General features: G+C 47.2%; 2 protein-coding genes across 6 annotated transcripts; both read left to right on the top strand.

The window, feature by feature from the left end:
- The first annotated feature begins 2,751 nt into the window (after positions 1–2,751).
- Positions 2,752–9,246, top strand: RENBP (renin binding protein). 3 transcript variants are annotated; one of them, XM_074202372.1, is made up of 11 exons: positions 2,752–2,853; positions 3,424–3,527; positions 3,866–3,941; positions 4,161–4,236; positions 4,448–4,620; positions 4,921–5,145; positions 5,345–5,426; positions 5,831–6,006; positions 6,592–6,723; positions 8,890–8,977; positions 9,057–9,246. In XM_074202372.1, the coding sequence occupies exons 2-11, from the start codon at positions 3,427–3,429 to the stop codon at positions 9,125–9,127; spliced, it is 1,200 nt and encodes a 399-aa protein (XP_074058473.1). In that variant the 5' UTR covers positions 2,752–2,853; positions 3,424–3,426; the 3' UTR covers positions 9,128–9,246. The 3 variants fall into 3 exon arrangements, with proteins under 3 accessions (XP_074058473.1, XP_074058474.1, XP_074058475.1); XM_074202373.1 differs by lacking the exon at positions 2,752–2,853 and adding an exon at positions 2,860–2,971; XM_074202374.1 differs by lacking the exon at positions 2,752–2,853 and adding an exon at positions 2,860–2,996.
- Positions 9,247–9,439: 193 nt separating this feature from the next.
- On the top strand, positions 9,440–20,192 carry NAA10 (N-alpha-acetyltransferase 10, NatA catalytic subunit). Of its 3 annotated transcripts, XM_074206887.1 has the most exons (8): positions 9,528–9,687; positions 10,378–10,476; positions 11,012–11,070; positions 13,081–13,126; positions 13,268–13,383; positions 13,679–13,723; positions 15,317–15,401; positions 16,507–20,192. In XM_074206887.1, the coding sequence occupies exons 1-8, from the start codon at positions 9,667–9,669 to the stop codon at positions 16,741–16,743; spliced, it is 708 nt and encodes a 235-aa protein (XP_074062988.1). In that variant the 5' UTR covers positions 9,528–9,666; the 3' UTR covers positions 16,744–20,192. The 3 variants fall into 3 exon arrangements, with proteins under 3 accessions (XP_074062989.1, XP_074062988.1, XP_074062990.1); XM_074206888.1 differs by lacking the exon at positions 13,679–13,723 and having other exon boundaries at positions 9,440–9,687; XM_074206889.1 differs by lacking the exon at positions 10,378–10,476.
- Positions 20,193–20,233: the final 41 nt, after the last annotated feature.

Genomic DNA, 20,233 nt, shown 5'->3' with positions numbered 1-20,233 from the left:
GAGGAAGGAAGAAAAAGAAAGAAAAAAGAAAAGAAAGAATAAAGAGGAAAAAAGGCAGGAGGAAAGAAGGAAAGAATGAGGAAGGAAGAAGAAAAAAGAGGACAGAAAGAAGAATGGAAGAAAGAAAGGAGAGGGAGGAGGTAAGAAGGAGGAAAGAAAGGAAGGAAGAAAAAGAAAGAGGAAGAGAAGACAGAAAGAAGAAAGAAAAGAGAAAAAGAGAAAAAAGAAGAAAGGAAGAGAAAGAAAAATGAAGGAAGGAAGAGGAAAGAAAGGAAGTAAAGGAGAAAGGAAGGAAGAGAAAGAAAGAAGGAAGAGGAAAGAAAGGAAGGAGGAACGAAAGAAGGAATGGAGGAAGAAAGGAAAGAAGAGAGGAAGGAAGGAGGGAGGAGGAAAGAAAAAAGGAAACAAAGAAAAGTGATAGAAAAAAGAAAGGCAGAAAAGGAGGAAGGAAGGAAGGAGAATAGAGGAAAAAAGAGATAAAGAAGGAAGAAAGAGAGGCGGCTAGGTGGCACAGTGGATAGAGCACCTGCCCTGGAGTCAGGAGGATCTAGAGTTCAAATCCAACTTTAGACACTTAATAATCACCTAGCCCTGTGGCCTTGGGCAAGGCACTTAACCCGTTTTGCCTTGCAAAAACCTTAAAAAAAAAAAAAAAGCAGGAAGAAAGGAGAAAGAAAGAGTGAGAGGAAGAAAGAGGAAGGAAGGACAGAAGAAAGAATGGAAGAAAGTTGGAAGAAAGAGGAAAGAATGAAAGAGGAAAGGAAAAAAGGAGGAAGGAAGAAAGAAAAAAGAAAGAGTAAGAAAAAAGGAAGGAGAGAAGAAAGAAAAGAAGGAAGAAAAAGAAAGGAGGAAGAAAGAATGAAAGAGGAGAGAAACGAGAAAGAAGAAAGGAAGGAAAGAAAGAAGAAAAAGAGGAAGAGAGCAAGAATGAGAAAGAAAAAGAAAGAAGAATGTGAGAGAAACTGAGGGACAGCAAGGTGGTGCAGTGAATTAAGCACCTACCGTGCAGTTAGGATGAACTGATTTCAAATTTGACTTCCAGTACTTAATAATTACCTAATTGTGTGATTCTGGGCAAATGACTTAATTGTCTTGTAACCTCTCCCCGCAAAAAACCAAACTGAAAAACAGGAGAGATTGAGTCCTATAAAGCAAGTCAGGTTTGTAAAGACTAGAGAGGAATGTTCCAAGAGAGAAAAGGGAAAATGCTAGGGTTAGTGATTGCTATAAGTGGAAGAAACTTAAGAATTTTTTTATTGAAAAAAATTTAAAAATTTTTTTAAAGATTTTATTGTGAGTTTTACAGTTTTTGCCCTGATCTTATTTTCCTCTCTCCACCCTGTACGGAAGGTAATTTGTTAGTGTTTACATTGTTTCTATCTAAATTGAGTGTGATGAGAGAGAATTCATATCCTTAAAGAAGAAACAAAGTACAAGAGAGAGCAAGATCGATGATAGCAGTTTTTTTTTCTTCTAAATTTGAGGTAATAGTCTTTGGTGTTTGTTTAAATTGTACAGTATTTTTTTGGTTCTGTTCCTCTCACTCAGCTTCAGTTTATGGAAATCTCTCCAGGCTTCCCTGAATTCCCGTCACTCCTTTCTAATAGAATAATAGTGTTTCCTGATATATATACCATAGAAACTTAAGAATTTTTTTAGTGCAATGTCCAAATACTTACAAGTACTTTGTGTACCATCCATCTCTCACACGGAGTTGTAGATAAGGAAACTATTTAGCTGAGCAAGTCTCAGTTGGTCATTTGGGTAGTGAACAGGTGCTCTTGAAAGCGGGGGAGATAATTGCCTTCCTTCCTTTGCCCGAGGGCAAAGTTGTGGCTTTCTAGAGTGTTAGGTTGGAGAGTTTAATATGAGTTGGGTTTTTTTTTAGGTTTTTGCAAGACAAGTGGGATTAAGTGACTTGCCGAAGGCCACGGAGGTAGGTAATTATTAAGTGCCTGAGGTCCAACTTGAATTCCGGTACTTCTGAGTGCAAGGGTCGTGTTGTATTCAGTATTCTCCTAGCAGCCCCTGAGGGTTTTTTTTAAGAGTCGAAGCAAGAGTCCAGCTTGTCACCATTTTCCATGGTCCTGCTTTCCTTGTTGGCAACTAAGCAGTCAATTCCTTTTTTTTCTCATTTTTGAGAGGAAGCAATTGGGGTGAAGTGACTTGTTCAGGGTCATTTAAGCTGTTCCATGTCTAAGGCTGAATTTGAACTCAGACCCTCCCGTCTGTCGGGTTAATGCCTTCTCCCCTGTACCACCTAGCTGCCCCTTAACGGACATTTACTGCAGGCTCAATCCTCCCCAGAAGGTCAGAGTGAATGTTGGGGTGGAGTGGGGTGTGGGTGGACAGGGACAGGAGTTTAGAGGGCTAGGAAGCCCCCTAATTCACAGCCCAAAGCTAGTAGGGATCTTTAAGCATAAATCGGCCAAGCCCCTTCACTTTTACACCGGAGGAAACTGAGGCTTAGGGAAACGATGTGCCTCAAAGACGCATAGTCAGTGTGTTGTGATAGGAATTGAGATCCTTTTTCTTTATTTCCTTTTCTCCCCATGCACACCCTAGAGAGTGGAGAGTCATTGTATCTTTTTTCTAAGCCCTGCTAGACCAGGCGTGGGTTAAAGCGCTGCTAGCCGGGGAGTTGGAGAGGGAGAGGAGGAGGGGAGAGAGTAGGCTAGGGAGAGAAAAGGAGGGAGTTTCAACTTTAGCCCCTCCCCAAGCCTTCAAGGTTATAGTTCAGGCCCCCAGCCTAGGTCCTGGGTTTTTCCCCTTCCGGCTTCAGGAACTGCCTGTAGTCAGCTGAGCAGTCACAGGATCAGCCTCCAGCCCCGGTCTCTCTGCCTCCAGTTCCAGGTTTAGCCTCTAGCCTCCAGGGCTAACTTCTGAGGGCTGTAGGGTTGGGGAGGGAGGGTGCTGAGGAAGCTAGGCTCTCCTCAGCCTCCTCCACTTGTTCTGGACTAGGGCTCCCTCTGTGGGTTTGAGAGGGGCAGGGATGTGTGAGTGTGAATGGGGGGGGGGGGACGACCGTGTGGAAGCCCAGAGGGGTGTGTGTGGGAATGGGAGGGGGCGGAGAGGGGTGTGTGAGAGGAGGGGGCAGGGAGTGAGGTAGATTGTAGTGTGTTGGGAGGGTGTGGAGGAGGCAGACAGGGAGATGTGAGTAAGTGTGAGAGAGGAAGGGTGTGTTTCAGAGTGAGGGGTGTATGTGATGTGTAAGTGGAGGGGGGAGGAGTGCCTCTGTTCGTGCGCGCGCGCGCGCGCGCGCGTGTGTGTGTGTGTGTGTGTGTGTGTGTGTGTGTGTGTGTGTGTAGGGGCAGGCCAGGGAGGAGTTTGGAAGGGGAGGAGTGGGGGGTTGTAGGGGGGGTGCCATGGAGGGTCCTGTACTTAAACTTAGAGCACAGAGTCTCTGTTCCTTTCCTTGCCTAGGACATGGAGAGGGCCACCTTGGCCACCTGGAAGGAGCGAGTGGAGCAAGAGCTGGACCGAGTGATAACCTTCTGGACCAAATACTCCCATGATTCAGATCACGGGTAAGGATCACTTCTTGGACACCTGTCCTTTATTCCTCATTCCAAACCCTAACCCTTTTTGCCAACTTATTGCCCCCACCCACCAATAACAGAGCTACAGTGTGGCTTCCCTGCCTTCCCTTCTCCCCCCCCCCCCAGGCCCCAGGCTCCTAGCCCCTTCCTAAGACTCTTGTCTCCTCTCCTTGAACTTGAAATGTCCAGATATCTTTTAACATACCCACAATTAACCATAGAAACTGCTGCCCTGCCCCCACTCTTAATGCTACCAGAATATGGCAGATTAATCTGTAGAAGTAGAAGCAGCCTCCTCTCCTCTCATCTCCCTTCCTTCCTTACAGGGGCTTCTTCACCTGCCTCACTAGGGAGGGTCAAGTATATGATGACCTCAAGTATGTATGGCTGCAGGGGAGGCAGGTAAGGTTGTCCTCATCTCAGTGGAGGCCCACCTATTCTGACCCCAAGGTGGTAATAAGCTCCAAGGTCCAGCTGTCCAAGCACACACACATCTAGAAGTCCCTCTTAGACCACAGATTGTGGAGGTTGATGCAGCTGCTCCCACCTCCACATTAAGGAAGATTGCAGTCCTTGTGGTTATAGACTCCCCCTCCCCCATAACTCACTTTATCACTCCAGGTCTGGATGTACTGCCGGCTCTACCGAAAACTGCAGCGTTTCCACTCTCCTGAGATCCTGGATGCAGCCAAAGCAGGTACTTGAATACCATTTCCCCTACCCCTGTCCCCAAATTCCTCTTCTCCTCTCCCTTGCACATGGTACAGCCCAGCCTAGGATGAGAGGCCTCCTCCTCTGGAATAGCCCTGCCAGGGAAGGCTTTTCAATCTCCACCCATCCTGGAAAAGTGGTTTGAGATTTCAGAATTGAATGTAAGGAGTCCATTTCCCCAACTGCAACTCTTCCAGGAGGAGAGTTCCTCATCCGCCATGCCAGAGTAGCCCCACCAGCAAAAAAATGTGCCTTTGTGCTGACTCGTGATGGTCGCCCTGTCAAGATTCAACGCACTATCTTCAGCGAATGCTTTTACACTATGGCCATGGATGAACTGTGGAAGGCCACTGGTGACCCCCGCTACCAGGTATGTGGGGCGCAGATCCTCTAGATCATCTAATTTTCCACATGAGTGAATACACAGCCCAGGGAGGGAAATAACTTGACCATGTTCACACAGCTGAAAAGTGGCAGACCTAGAAATGTGCATAGCTGGGAGGTTGTGTTGAGATGGTGTCCAGAGCAAGGGAAGGCCATAATCCTGTCTAGATTCAGGGACAGAGGCCTAAACCAGGTGAATCGCAGAAGAAAAAGGTTGAGGAATTGGCAAGACCTTCTGGTTGATCTAAGAGACTCAACCTAACTTTATTTCCTCCTCTTTCCCAAGAGGGAAGCAGTGGAGATGATGGATCAGATTATTTACTGGGTTCGAGTAGACCCCACTGGCCTGGGCCAACCCCATCTCTCAGGGGCCCCAAATGTTGACTCTATGGCTGTGCCTATGATGATGCTCAATTTGGTGGATCAGCTTGGGGAGGATGATGACATGATGACTCGAAAGTATGCAGAGTTGGGTGAATGGTGTACACAGGACATCTTGAAACATCTCCAGGTTGGGTGCTCTAGGGGCTGAGGGTGGAGGGATGGGTGGAAGAGGGAGTTGTATTCAGCAACTTCAGATTGGTTTTAGAGGTGTGGGGTTTGGCTACAGTTTATCTTAGTGGTGGGCCCAAGGAAGGAAACCCCTTAAAAGCTAAGTGGAGGACTGACTACTAAGTTTCCCCCTCCCCCTGTGCCCCCCAACCTGACAGAGGAATGGCCAGCTTGTATTGGAGAACGTGTCTAAGGATGGCAAGGAGATTCCTGGTTGCCTGGGGAGACAACAAAATCCAGGTGAATGGACCCTGGGTCTAGGAACGGGAAGAGTATGTTCTAGAGCAAGACAAAAAAGAAGGGATCTGATTTATGTACAAAGAAGAGATTGAGGCTATCTACATTCTCAGACCCAGGGGAGAGGGGAAAGAGGTCCAGATCCTGTACTTTGGTATGCTTTCTGGAGTTGGCAAGGCCTGAGGTGCCTGAGGAATGACTGAGGAGCTCCCAAATTGGGCAACAGTCTGGGCCAAAGCAGAGCTTTAACTGAGATTTCTATGATAGAAGACAGTGAAGTGATTTGCACTGCTGAGGCAGAAGAGGGAAAGGAAATCGAATCAAAATGTGTGGGCCCTTCTACTGTCCAGCTAAGAGTTGGGGATGGGGAAATATAGGGATCTGACCAATTGGAATCCCCACCTCAGGTCACACCCTGGAGGCTGGCTGGTTCCTGCTCCGCCATGCCATTCGGAATCGAAATCCTGAACTCAAGGCTCACATCATTGAGAAATTCATGGTGCAGCCTTTTCATTCAGGCTGGGACAATGAAAATGGGGGAATCTTTTACTTTCAGGATGCAGATAGATTCTGTCCCACACAGGTAAGAAACCCCAGCATCTTGGTCTTTGCTTAGTTAGGTCCCTGAATCCTTGAAAAAAGAATTGTACAGTTGACCTGCCCATAGCCAGGGAATGCTGGGGGGGGGAGGGTCGCTAGTTCTTACACTGGACAAAAGGTGATGAAGGGACTCTAAAACTGATGGGGGATGACAAGACAGTGAAACAATTGTGCCCTAAAGTGGGGGAAGCTGGACGGAACTTTGGACACAAGTGTTGGACTAAAATAGAGATGAAGGGGAAGCTAGGTGGCGTAGTGGATACAGCATCAGCCCTGGAGTCAGGAGTACCTGGGTTCAAATCCACTCTCAGACACTTAATAGCTCTGTGGCCTTGGGCAAGCCACTTAACCTTGTTTGCCTTGCAAAAACCTAAGAAAAAAAAGAATTTGGAGATGAAGAGAATACTATAACTGGGAAAGGGACAAGAGCCAGTGGGGCTCAGGCAAACCATCCTAAAGAAGTGAATATAAAGTAGGTTTGTACAGAAAAAGGAGACAGAGTTGAAGGGGTAGAGGGAAGGGTCAGAGATGAGTGCTTGAAGATTGTCCTTTCTTCCCCATACCGAAGCTGGAGTGGGACATGAAACTCTGGTGGCCCCACAGTGAAGCCATGATTGCCTTCCTTATGGGTTACAGTGAGACCAGGGACCCCAGCTTGCTCCGCCTTTTCTGCCAAGTTGCTGAATATACCTTTGAGCGGGTAAGAAAACTTTCAAAGATCTCCAGGCTGAGCAAGCCAAGGTCTGCATGTTTTGCTTAAGGGTTGGTTAGGCTGGAAAGAGGCAAGGAGGGAGGAAGGAAGGGAGAGACTGAGAATAGGATAAAACTAAGAACCTTGTCTGCTGACAGGTAGAAAAAGATAATCAATGATCCAAGTGAAAAAGGCCAAATACTTCTAATACTCTAACAGTAAAAGCAGGAGGTGTGAAAGGTTGACCTGGTTGGATTACCAACAGCTAGGTGGGTAAAGCAGGGACCCTGGAGTCAGGAGGACCTGAGTTTAAATTTGGCCACAGATATTTACTAGCTATTTGACTTTGGGCAAGTCACTTAACCCCAATTAGCTAAAAAAAATTATAGGCAGATGTCAGTCCATATTTAGAAAATATTGGTTCATATTGGGGAGACTACTGCCAAGTTTGGATATTTAGAAGAGGGTGATCACGATGGGGAGGATAGATTGAAGGAACTGGTGGGTTTAGTTTGCAAGCTGGGAAGGTAGAGGTCTGGGAGATAGTGATATTATAGATTTCAAGGGGAGATTGGTCTCGATGCTTCAGAGGTTTGTTCTGTAATAGCGAAGCAGTGCTATGTAAGACAGATACAAGACTATTGAACTGTCCTTCAGGATCCCTACTAGGCACATTCTAATTTAGAAAGCCACATACATTTTGCAATATTTTTTTTTTTGCAAGGCAATGGGGTTGTCACTTGCCAAGGCCACACAGCTAGGTAATTATTAAGTATCTGAGTTTGAATTTGAACTCAGGTCCTGCTGACTCCGGAGCTGGTGCTCTATCCACTGTGCCACCTAGCTGTATCAATTATGTTTTGATCTAGTTCTGGGGCCACTTGTAGAGCTTTGTGACTGGGGTGAACAGGGAAGGAAGGAAAGCATCCTTGTTGAGGAAGAGGCAAGGAGGGAGGGATTGAGATGGGGTAAGACTACCCACAGGTGAATGTAGAAAAAGATAATCAGTGATCCAAAAGAAAAAAAGTAACAGTAAAAGCAGGAAAGGTGTCAAAGGTTGATCTGGTATGGATACCAACAGCTGTTGGAAATGTAGGCAGGGGCCCACTAGGTGGCACAGTGGGCAAAGCAGGGGCCTTGTTTGAGGATAGAATTAGTGGAGGGGTAGGAAGGCCTTGAAGGTGTATGGGCTGCAGGAGGTGAGTTTAGCTGGGGTTTGAACAAAGACATTCTCCAGGTCCTATTTTATTTTGTACTAGCTAGTTTTCACTCCTACACATTCCTTTTCCAGGAAATGATCCCTTATTACTCCAGCTCCCCCTGTTCTCTTCTTCTTGAATTCCATTTGTGCTCTTTGACCTCAGAACTCCGTCTGTGAAATGAGAGTCCTAACATTTACTTGTGATAGTTATGAGGATCTATGAAGTGATCATATATATCAGATTAAAGAGCTTTGGCAGCCTTGGAAAAAGTACTTTACATTTGAGAGGAGTTTTTCAAAATGGCTCTCTGGCCATTTTCTCAGACTGCTTCTAGCTGTAACATGATAAGATTCTACCCCCTGATCAGTTGTGGGTGAGCCCTAGTTTCTTATGGTTCTAAGCACAAGGCTGGCTTTCCCAGAGGAATCAGTTCGTTGAGCTTTAAGGAATTTTTAAAGGAATGACCTAACCCTTTTAAAGCTGAGCCTTTGAAACCCTTTTAAAGCTGAGCCTTTGAAATCTGAAAGTAGTTCAGTGAAGAGAGCAGGAGGGTGAGGGGATCCTCTGATTCCTGCCACCCCTTATATCTAGGTGATTTCCCCACAAGACATTTCTGTTCTGTGGACCTGAGCTTTGCTCTCATTGACTAGATGGATCTGTAAGGACCTTCTCAACTTTAAAACTATGATTCTGATGATCCTTCAAAGTTTTCTGGAGTAGATGAAAGCCTGGAGAACAGGTTAGGGCTTGTTGGAGAGAAAACAGGCAAAGCTGGGATGTGTTCTTTGTCTCTCCTTCCAGTGCTCTTTCTTATCACATCAAGGTGGAGGAAGTAGCCTGGCCTGGCCTGCCTGGGCATCACTTTACCCTCACACTCTCGTGCCATTGTTAGGGCCCAGAGTGGCAGGGGGTTGGGTTTTTCCCTACCCTTGGCTGCCTCCCCCCAACTCCTACCCCTGTTTCCCACCTGCAGTTCTCAGATCTGGAGCATGGGGAATGGTATGGCTATCTGAACCGGGAAGGCAAAGTGGCCCTCAGCTTCAAGGGGGGACCCTTTAAAGGTGAGTGCCGAGGGGGAGCCCGGGCGGGTCCGGGGGTGGGGGCGCTGCCACATCGCCTCATCCTGGGCTCTCCACACAGGTTGCTTCCACGTGCCCAGATGCCTGTACTTGTGTGAGGAGCTCCTCAAGGCCCTCCTGTTGGCCTCCTAAAGCCCAGCGCCCAAGGACTCAGAGGGCAATAACCAGGGGGCGAGGGAGCTGAGAGGCCTCGGACCTTCGCCCCCTCCGTCCCTGAAATAAAGTCTGAAATAAAGCTTCCATAAAGTTGAGCGAGAGTCGGCCTGCTGCGGGGAGGGGGTAGAATGCAGAGGGCAGGGGGCGGGGCCCGCGAGCTGGCCGGGAGTAGGCGGTGTCGGCGGCCGGGCCAGCCCAGCCCACCGGCCTGTGAAGCGCCTGGCCTCGATACTCCTTCCTTGAGCAGTCCAATGGCTCCAGGGGGCAGGGGAATAGAGGAGCAGGCACCGGCCCGCTTATTGGGTAGCACCTCGGTCGTGGGGCGGGAATCCCCCGCGCAGCAGGGAATTGGACGCTGCTCCGGGAAGTGGTTCGGCTGAGGCCCGCCCCTTCCGCTACCGTCTAGCAGCGGCCTGCATCCAGCGGCACGTTGGCGGCGGCAGCGGCGGTTCGTAGGGCAGTGCTTGCCTCCTCTCAGTACTGAGGCCGACTAGGTCCATTTGGGTGTCGGCACCATGAACATCCGCAACGCACGGGTAAGGGAGGGACGGAAGTCAGGACCCCGAGGAAAGCAAGGAGGAAAAGGGTCCAGGCCGCATGGCTCTGAAGGGGCTGGCAGTTTGTGAGCCTGCGCATGCGTCACTAAATTGTCTTAAGGCGGGACTTCTTCTTTGGGGTGGAGCCTCAGAAGGAAGCCACCGGGTCTCAGCCCCGCACCCCTGGCTACCCCTGGGTTTTGGAGGGAAGAGATCTTGTAGCATCTTCTCTTGATTCCATTCCCATAATTCTTCTCTGTTCCTGCACCCATACCACCCCGCTCCCAAGTCTGTCACACAATCTCCCCATGCCGGAATGGCTGGGCCCTTGGGCGCCCCCTAACTGTGTTTTTGGTGCTGCTAGATGACTCAGTGGACAGAGTGCCGGATCTGGAGTCAGGAAGACTCCTCTTCCTGAGCTCCAGTCGGGCCTCAGACACTTACAAGCTGTATGACCATGGGGCAAGTCGCTTTACCTTGTCTGCCTCAGTTTCCTCATCTGTAAAATGAACTGACGAAGGAAATGGCAAAGCCCTCCGTGATTTTTACCAAGAAACCCCCAAATGGGATCAGGAAGAGTCAGACACAATTCAAAAATTAGTGGACAACAGCAAAGTGTTTTGGGTGAGATCCCCATGGACCAAAGTTCAAGAGTTGACCCTTGGTCTGTCATTTCCCACCCTACCCCAGCCAGAGGACCTGATGAATATGCAGCACTGTAACCTGCTGTGTCTTCCAGAAAACTATCAGATGAAATACTATTTCTACCATGGTCTATCATGGCCTCAGGTGTGTATTCAGAGGGAATGAGGGAGGAGATGGGACTTTAGTGTTGAGTGGACTGGGATCCAGTGGGAAGGAGAGACAACAGTCACTGGTTTCAGGGGTGGTAGAAGGAACCCTTGGGGCAACTAGGTGGCACAGTGGATAGAGCACTGGCCCTGGAGTCAGGAGTACCTGGGTTCAAATCCCTTCTCAAACGCTCAATAATTACCTAGCTGTCTGGCCTTGGGCAAGCCACTTAACCCGATTGCCTTGCAAAAAAAAAAAAAACAAACAAAACAAAAAACCCTGAAGAAGAGACAGGAGTTACAGCTAGTCACTTTCCTTCTGTGAGATTCCATTTTCCTATCTGTAAAGCAGGAATTCATTGGACTTCCTGATCTCTGGGGTGACCTTCCCAACTGTAATCTAGCCTATGATCCTTTGAGCTCTGACATTCTATGATTTTCTGTGCGTTCAAAGGTTTAGGGTCAGATTTATTCTTTTGCCACTCTCATCATTTATTCTTTTTCCCTTCTCAACCTCCCCAACCCCTTTATAGCTCTCCTACATTGCTGAAGATGAGAATGGGAAGATCGTGGGCTACGTCCTAGCCAAGATGTGAGTTGTTTTCGCCCCTATCCCCCCTTTCCCTGTATGGTCAAAGTCACAGGCCAAGCTCCCCACCACCACCAGACCCTAGTTTTGCTTCTTAGACTCACACCCCTCATATCCCTTTGGTTCTCCAAACCAGGAACTGAAGCTTCCTGACTATTCTACAGATCTTTCAACCCTAAATCTTCATGTAGGACTTGCTCTTCTAACAATTGTGGCCTCTCCCTGAACAGGGTTACAGTTTCCAGCTTCTATGGGAGGCTGCATGTATAAGAGGGGTAATCCCTTTTGGTGTCCTGAGTCTCTTCTGTTATTTAAGCATTGGGGAGCACCTACTGTATATAGGGAAGGACCTTATGGTAATGCCACAAGGGAAAGAGAAAAGATCCAAGACTCAGCATATCTGGGAAAAGTGTTCAGCATAATGCCCAGCACTTGGTAGTCAAGAAATGCTTGTCTTCTTCCATGCCCCTTGGGGAGCTACCAGTTTTCTTTAGAGAATAGGTATCAAACTTGTAAAAAAAAAATCAGTAAACCAATGAGTTGCTACATCTCAGATCAAAACTGCAGATGTTGTTAAGAATTCCAAAGACAAAATATTAAAACAGGAATGAATATACAAAGGACCATGCTGGAAGTGTATATGGAGGGGGGGATATGTCTATGTCTGGTTATGTGACTGAGTGTGTATGTGTGTCTGTGTCTGTCTGGCTTTGTCTCTTGAGTGTGTGGCTGTGTGTCTGTATGAGTGTTTGTGTCTCTTTGACTATATGAGTGTCTGCATGTAAATGTCTTTGGCTATGTGACTAGGAATTTGCATTGTCTGAGTGTGAGTCTATCTCTATGTCTGTGTATGGGTGTGTTTGGCTATGTCTGTGCGTGCATCTCAGTATGTCTGTATGTATGTTTCTGTATGAGTGTCTCTGAATGTGTGTGACTGAGTGTCTGTGTGTGTAACTGTTTGTCTGTTTGTGTGACTAAAATGCCTGGCTGTGTCTTTGTGTGTAGATGTCTAAGTTTCAGTCTGTGTCTCCATGAGTGTATTACTGTCTGTCTCTGCATGGGTATATATGTCTGTCTGACTGTCTCTGTGAGTGTGGGTGTCTGTGTTTCTGACTGTGTGTGTGTGTGTGTGTGTGTGTCTGAGTTTATGTCTATCTTGTGGGTCTGTGTGAGTGTATGTCTGCGTGTCTCTAGGTGTGAGTACATGCATGTGTGTGTGTGTGTGTGTGTGTGTGTGTCCCCGGGGGGGAGGGACTAGCTAGTTCACTGAGTGTGGTGCCTATCTGATATAGAGAGTAAGGTTTTGGGGCAGCTAGGTGGCGCAGTGCATAGAGCACCAGCCCTGGAGTCAGGAGGACCTGACTTCAAGTCTGCTCAGATAGTTAATAATTACATGACTGTGTGACCTTGAACAAGTCACTTAACCCCATTGCCTTTCAAAAACAAAAAAAAAAACAAAAAAAAGTAAGGTTTTAATCCCTGAAGGCTTCCTGTAGGTGGTGCATGATACCCCTTGGGCACACTGGTGAAGACCAGGGATTCCTTCCCAGAATCATGTTTTTCAGGGCATAAATTAAAGTAAATATAGGGTTTACAAAGAAACCAAGTATATCGAAATTCAGTTAGGAAGGTATTAAAGAAGATCCTGGAACTCTGGGAGGGTAAAGGGAGAAGATGATAGATAGAACTTGGGACAGAACCTTGTAGAACCTCCCCAGTCAGCACTGTGTATGAAACAAGGAGACTGAGAAGGATTTCAAAACAAAATAGAAAGCAGGAGAGAACAGCATCATGAAAATCTAGAAAGCAGAAAATAACCAAGAGAAGGAAAAGGCCACCAGTGTTAAAGAATTAGGACTTCCAAAAGACGGTCAGATTGCATAGAGAAGAGATGATTGGTGACTTTGGCTTAACATCGAATATCTGTGTCCTTTACTGTGTCACGTATTGCTATACTCACAGGCAAGTTTCTAGCTATGCCTCCTCTATTTTCATCTTCGTTTCTGGTCCTAGGGAGGAAGATCCAGATGATGTCCCCCACGGACACATCACATCCTTGGTACGTAGACCTCTTTCTCTATATCAGACCTGGGACTGGAATTTCTGCTTCATGGGTAAAGGGAGTATGGACTCAGTTGGTAGGTCCTGATCTGTTCCCTTCACAACCCCCAATTGTGATTATTCTCTTTTAAACTATTAGGCTGTAAAGCGTTCCCACCGCCGGCTAGGTCTAGCACAAAAGCTCATGGACCAGGCCTCAAGGGCTATGATTGAAAACTTCAATGCAAAATATGTCTCCCTGCATGTCAGAAAAAGGTGAGAGCCAGGAGCAAAGGATGGAGTGAAAGGGAAAATGAAAAGGTTTCCCTTTAAATCAGAGAAAGAAGATTTAGGGAGGGCCCCATGAACAGGGTCCATCGTAAACTAGGAGGCAGGAATGAGGACTGTGTCAGATTGGTCTGCACAGAGGATGGGGAGTGAGGTCTTGGTTTGAGGTGAGCAGTGGAGAGATGGATGTGTTGGGGACTGGGGGTGATGGAGGTGAGGGGGTGCAGTGATGACCTTCCCTTCTAAAGTCCACCATGTTCACTGACCGTTTGTTGTCTTACAGTAACCGGGCAGCCCTGCATCTGTATTCCAACACACTTAACTTTCAGTAAGTCATACCAGGCCCTCCTGAGGGAGGTGGGAAGGCCTGGGCCTACACTAGGCAAGGTGGGTCGTAAGTGAGGGAGAGGCCAGGAAAAGACTCTTAATTCTCTGACCTCCCATATGGATGTAGTTTAAAAAATTGCCTGCAGCCTGTTTGACTTTAGTACAAGTGTTGCAGGCCAGGGCAGATGTGCCCCCATTCCTACAAAGAGACTGGAGATGTGATCAAGTAGAAAGCATGGAATTGAGAGCTGGGAGACTTGACTTCTCCACCCGGCTGGGCTGCTTTCTAGGTCAGTGACCTTTGGACGAGTCCCTCCCTGTCTCCTCATTTGTACCGAGGATTGGTTGGACTTGGTGACTTCTGAGGTCTACTTCTCATGCTGCTATTCAGCATGATAAAATACAGACCATTGGTTTTTGGAGTCAGGGGAACTGAGTTAAAAGGCTGCCTCAGACACTTACTTGCTTTGTACCCTTGGACAAGTGTCTGAGCTTCAGTTTCCTCATCTGTATAGTGGGGCTGCCTGCCTCACCATTGTGAAGAGAGTTTGGAGCCCTTGGAGTTCTTTAAAGATATGAGTGATGTGGATGGTGAATGATGATCCAGCTTTGGTAGGTAGAAATGAGTTATGGGATGCTTTCTCAGGGCAGGATGACAACTGCTTTGTGCTCCTTGTATTTCTTTGTGACTCCCTGCAAGAGTTGGCTAGTGATGCTTATTGGACAGAGGGCTGATCTTGAACGTGCTCCAAATAAGCTGTGGGTAGTGGCAGTCGTGAACTAGAAGGGCAGAACCAGATGGAGGAAACTCAGCATGAGGGTCTACTGGTCTCCAGCCACTGCCAAAACCCTGCCATTCCCTCTTTCCCACCAGAGAGTTCTTATACTCTTCCCTGGTGCTATTAGATCCGCCCTTGGAGAAGGAGCTGCTGTTTCTTACCCCCATCCCCTCCCCCAGGCTTCTAAATTTAGGGCCCAGCTGCCAAGGCCTCAGCCAGCAGCCCCTGCATCATCCTCATGGCTATGTAGCTCTTAAAGTTCAAGACCAAACATACTCCAGATGTGACCAGATCTGGGGGGGGGGGGAAGAAAATAAGCAATACCAGGCTTAGCACACATTTGATCCTCACACTAGCCCTGGGAATAGGTACTGTTATTATCCCCCTTTTACAGATGAGGAAACTAAGGCAGAGGTTAAATGACTTGCCCTGGCTCATGAAGATAGTAAGTGTCCAGGGTGGAAATTAAACTCCAGGCTTCCTGACTCCAGACTCGGTGCTCAGTGTATAGTGGCAGGTACCTGGGCGGAGCAGGTGGGTGGGGGAGGGGTTTTCTGTTAATAGTTCAAGACATGTGAGCTGATTAGTTCCCCAAGGTATTCCTTCAAGCACCCACAACTTTAATTTCTCTTCATTTGAAATTGAGAACTAATGGCCTTGTGTCAGCTTGTAGGCTTCTTTGGGCACTGGCTCCTAGATCCAAATGATGGTTGCTGGACTCTTGTTTTTACATGGCAACAGAGGAGAGGGAGAACAGGGAGGACAATTCCTTCCACTAGGCTTCTATTTTCCCTCTTTCCTATTCTCTTTTCAAGGATTAGTGAAGTGGAGCCCAAATACTATGCCGACGGAGAGGATGCCTATGCTATGAAGCGGGATCTAACCCAGATGGCAGAAGAGGTAGGTCACCCTGTGGGTTGGTAGCCCTGGGGAGAGGGAGGGGAGACCCTGGAGAAGCTTGGTAGAGCCCCCAGATTCAGACTTTCTAGAGTCCATACAGTTGGATAAGAATGGAAACATTGCCAAATTTCAGATTTGGGAAACTTGGGTCCTAGACTCAGCTGTTTGTTATTTGGGCAAGGATTCTTGCCCCTGTGGGCCCCAATAGCTCCCCTGAGGGAAATGTTTGGTTTTGGGCTTCATAAATGAGGGTCCCTACCAGCTCTGACTTTCTGTGACAACTTGGCTCTCTGATAAAATGTGAGGGAATGGAGGAAGATGGAGGTGTGGATGTGGAAGTATGTGGTGAATGCCCATGGTGAGAACAACCACCTCAAGCAGAAGTTTTAACCGGGCTCCATGTATGGCTTTCAGGGGGTGGGTAGACTTGGGGGGGGGTAATGATGTCTGTTTCTACTTAGTTCTAACAGAAATGTAGCATTTCTTTCAATTATTTAAAACTACAATTGAGAGAAGTGTTTCATTTGGCTTCTTCAGACTAGAAGCCCTGGCATAGAGGATGCTTTGGTTAGCAGGAGTCTGAGGGTTAGTGCACATGCGCCCAACTTGAATAGTCTGGCAGATGGGACCATCACTGGAGGGGTTGGGGCTGGGGCTGGGGCTGGGTCCAGGTCCAGGTGTAAGCCTGAAAGAGGTGGGAAAACCCTTTACTTCGATTTATATGACATCGAAATGTGTCTAAATTTATAAATAACTTTTAGCTCCTTTATCTTTATTTTATCCTTGGGACCTGTGTGTGAGGGAGGCAAGCAGGGCAGGCATCATTGTCCCATTTTACAGATGAGGAAACTGAGGTCCAGAGAGGTGAAAGGACGTGCCTAAGGTCACAGCGGCAGAGCCAGGACTAGAACCCAAGTCTCCTCACTCCCTCCTGGTCCGGTGCTCTTTCCACTATACCACATTGCCTCTTCCTAGAGACACAGGATGGTCTCTCTGTTTCCTCCTGATTCTCTCTGTTTCCCCCTTTCCCCCCCTGTCCTTTTACTATCCATCTGTTCCTCCACCTGTCCGTCTATTTGCTCGTCCTTTTTCACCTTCATGGTAGCTGAGGAAGCAACTGGAGGTGAAGGAGAAAGGTAAACATCGGGTGCTGGACTCCCTGGAGAACAAGATGGACCCCAAAATCAACCATGTGGGGAACTGCTGCCTTGAGGAGAAGGGCCTAGGCCCCACAGCTGAGGACAGCAGCGGCAGTAACAGCAAAGACCTTAGTGAAGTCAGCGAGACTACAGAGAGTACTGACATCAAGGACAGCTCAGAGGCCTCTGACTCTGCATCCTAGGGTCTTCCCCTCCCCCCTTGCCTTGTCTTCCCTAACCCTGGATTTCCACTCTTCATTAGCTACCTTCGTCTCTGTGTCTCTCCCCTTGTCCCCTAATCAATTCTTCCAATTAAACCATTTAGGGCACTGGGGGCTGTGGATTTCTGTGGAAAAGCGCTTCTTTGCCTTTGTTAGGGAATTTTGGGTGAGTGTGTATGTATGTGTGTTGGGGGTGGTGGTGCATTTAGAAGTCCTGTACTCATATTTACAAGATGGAGAAAGGCTTTGGACTTCACCAGCTCAGTGGGTCAGCTGTGATCTGGCAGCCTCAAAATTCCGTGCTCTTCTAGTCCTCATTTGTGAAGCCTGGTGTGTGAAATGAGGGGTGCAATGGACTGTTTCAAGCACTTCTGTTTTAGATGAGGGTACAGTGTGGTTAGAGAGCTCACTAGGAATCCCCAAGTTGAAGTCTTGACTGTTGATGTTTTGTGTAAGCCTGGGGAAATCAGTAAACGAACTTCTCAGTGCCCTTGGTAACTCACTATGACTTAATGAAAAAGATGCCAACCTGTATTGGCAGAGAATCTCCTCCCCTAGGACTTTCTGAAATCCCTAAATTATAGGGTTATAAAAAGAGGCAAGAGGTAGTCCCTGCACTCAGGGTTTTGGGGTTGTTTGGCCTTCATTTTTTTTTTTTTAGGTTTTTTTCCCAAGGCAAATGGGGTTAAGTGGCTTGCCCAAGGCCACACAGCTAGGTAATTATTAAGTGTCTGAGACCAGATTTGATCCCAGGCACTCCTGACTCTAGGGCTGGTGCTTTATCCACTGCACCACCTAGCCACCCCATGGCCTTCATTTTTGAAAACGTCTCAGACTTCAGGGAGGTGATGCCATGACAAGCATATCTAAATTGGATTTGACTGAAGGGGTGCTGTGTAAAGTCAGCCTTCTTTTGTCCTCCAGAGTCATCTGGGTCCAATGGCCAGATAGGGTTCTAGATGACTGGAGATGGCCTTGGATGCAGTGGGAGACCTTGGGGAGACCTTGGCCTTTTAGGCTTGGTCTTTACCAGGTCACAGTTTGACTGAGGTTAAGACCCATTCAAAGATGGGGAAGACATTGGGCAAATATACAGATTCTATACAGGATGAATAGGAAGGGTTGGAAAAGGCTTCCTGGAGAAGATGTTAGTTGGGAGCAAGGGAACTAGGGAGGTCAGGAGTCTGGAGGAGGGAGAGCCAATCCAGGCTTGGGCGACGGCTAGAGAATACTGGTGCTGAGGTGGACCTGGACCCAAGTGTATGTGTTGGGAGTAAGGGGTAAGAAGACAAGAAAGGTAAGAGGAGGCTGGGTGATGGACTTTGAGTGCCTAACAGCATTTTGTATTTGCTCCTGGAAGCAATAGAGAGGGGTGCTGTGAAAGGCAGGGAGACACATAGACAGATTATTGTAATAATCAAGGAGGTGAGGGTTTGAACCATAATAGTGTCAAGAGTAGAGAAGGGGTCATAGTAGAATGATGTTGCAAAGGTGAAATCAGAAACCATGGTAACAGATGAATGGGGGGGGTCCACGAAAGTTGTCAAAGTACCTGAATTACTGTTGGTTTGTGGACTTTGAATTGAGAATCATGGGCTGTTGAGAGGCAGATCTCAGCTCAATATAATTTCCCTAACAATTTGGGTTCTGAGGTCCCTAAATCTATGCTTATAGGAGCTGCCCCAAAATGGAATGTTACCTATAGAGGACATGAATAGGAGATCAGATGACCACTTATTTGTGGTCTTGTCCAGATTCTTGTTCATACACGGACCATATGGCATTACATACCCTCCAATCTGAGAGTGATTTGGGTGGGCAGTTAAATTGAAGTTACAAACTTCTTTTCAAGCTGGGATCCTTGTCAAGTGACTGATGAGAATGGATGTCCTGTTGCCAAGAGTGTCCTGCTCTGCCCTGAACATGCAAGGAAGCTATAGTCCTCTAGAGAGACTGGGGCTAGATGAATAGATAGGAGAATCAGCTTAATAGAGATGATCATTGAATCCCTGAAAGCTAATGAGACCACCAAGCTTGCACCACTATCCTGACTGGTCCCCTAGATTCACAAGTCATCTTTTATTTTTCAACCTCTTTGCACATAGCCATTAAGTTGTCTTTCATAGATCTTTGATTTTGTTTATTTTCAATTGTGCTGACAATTTGTGACCCAGTTTGGGTTTTTTTTTTTTTGGCAAAGATAACTGGAGTGGTTTGCCATTTCATTCTCCAATTCATTTTACAGATGAGGAAATTGAGACAAACGGGGAAGTGACTTAGGGATACCCAGTGTCTGAAGCTAGATTTGAATTTCTTGATTCCAGAGCTGGCACTGGCTGATAATTGCCTCACTTGCCTACCCCATACATTTTCACTATAGTTGCACAAATAAACTTAGCCTAAAGGTCTGATTGTGTTAGTTCCCTGCTCAAGAAGATTGGCTTGGCTCTCTTACTTCCAAGAAAAAATACAAGTTCTTCAAGTTTGAAAATCTGCCTGCCGTCTCTTTTCAGGCTTATTGCAGTTTCCTACCAGAGCTGTCCCAAAGTGGAAGAGCTCTTCCTTGACGAAATTTTTTTGGTTTTTTTTTTTTTTTTGGTTTTGTTGGGGTTTTTATTTTGGGGGGGAGTGGGCTTAATTTTTTTTTTTTTGCCTATGGGTTGGCGTAACTTGATTCCTGAGGTCTGTTCCTGCCCAGATTTTCTGCCACTGAGCAATCCCTCTTCAAGGTGCATTTTGGGTGTTTTCCTTTCTCTTAATTACTATATATATATATATATATAAAATATATATAAAATCTCTGTGTGTGTGTGTGTGTGTTTTCATTATTTTTTTCTGTAGAATGTAAGGTCCAGGAGGGCAGGGGCGGTTCATTTCTATTTCTGTTCAGAGTGCATTGCGAGGCTTAAAATGGGGGAGATTAATAAATGTTGAAATCAATTACTTGGCTGGGATGTCTGTTCTAGTCCTCTACTTAAGGCCTAGGGGACACTGTCCCATCTACAGCAAGTCCAGGTTGGGTTTTTTGGTAATGTATTCCTTCTTGGGAAGGGAGGGGCGGTGGTCCAGAGAGAAAGATCATTTCCAGAGGCAACTGACCCAGGGGCTTCTGGTCCAGACTCGGAATGCCCTAGGGCAGGCTCCATCCTCTCTGAGTCTCAGTTCTCTCCTCTGGCAATCGGGGATTGGACACTGCTGGCTAAGGGCCAGGCTTTCAGTGAGACTAGTGGGCGGATTTGCTTGCCTCCCAATTTTGTTGGGGTCGTTTCCACTGCGGACAGAAGGAAACCCCAGGTGGGAATTGTTCTCCAACGGACTTGAATTCGGAGCCGGCGTGGGGCCGGGGTGATGGACGGACTGCTGAGTTGACCTTAGGGATCTTCGGGATGATTGACCAGCCCGCCCCTTCCAAGACTATTGCCATCTACAATTGGTGCAGCGGATCCAGTAGAGACCTTGGGGATTGGCTGAG

Source organism: Macrotis lagotis, chromosome X (genome assembly GCF_037893015.1).
Source record: "Macrotis lagotis isolate mMagLag1 chromosome X, bilby.v1.9.chrom.fasta, whole genome shotgun sequence".
Classification (NCBI taxonomy): Eukaryota; Metazoa; Chordata; class Mammalia; order Peramelemorphia; family Peramelidae; genus Macrotis; species Macrotis lagotis.
This window is presented reverse-complemented; position numbering and strand designations above follow the sequence as displayed.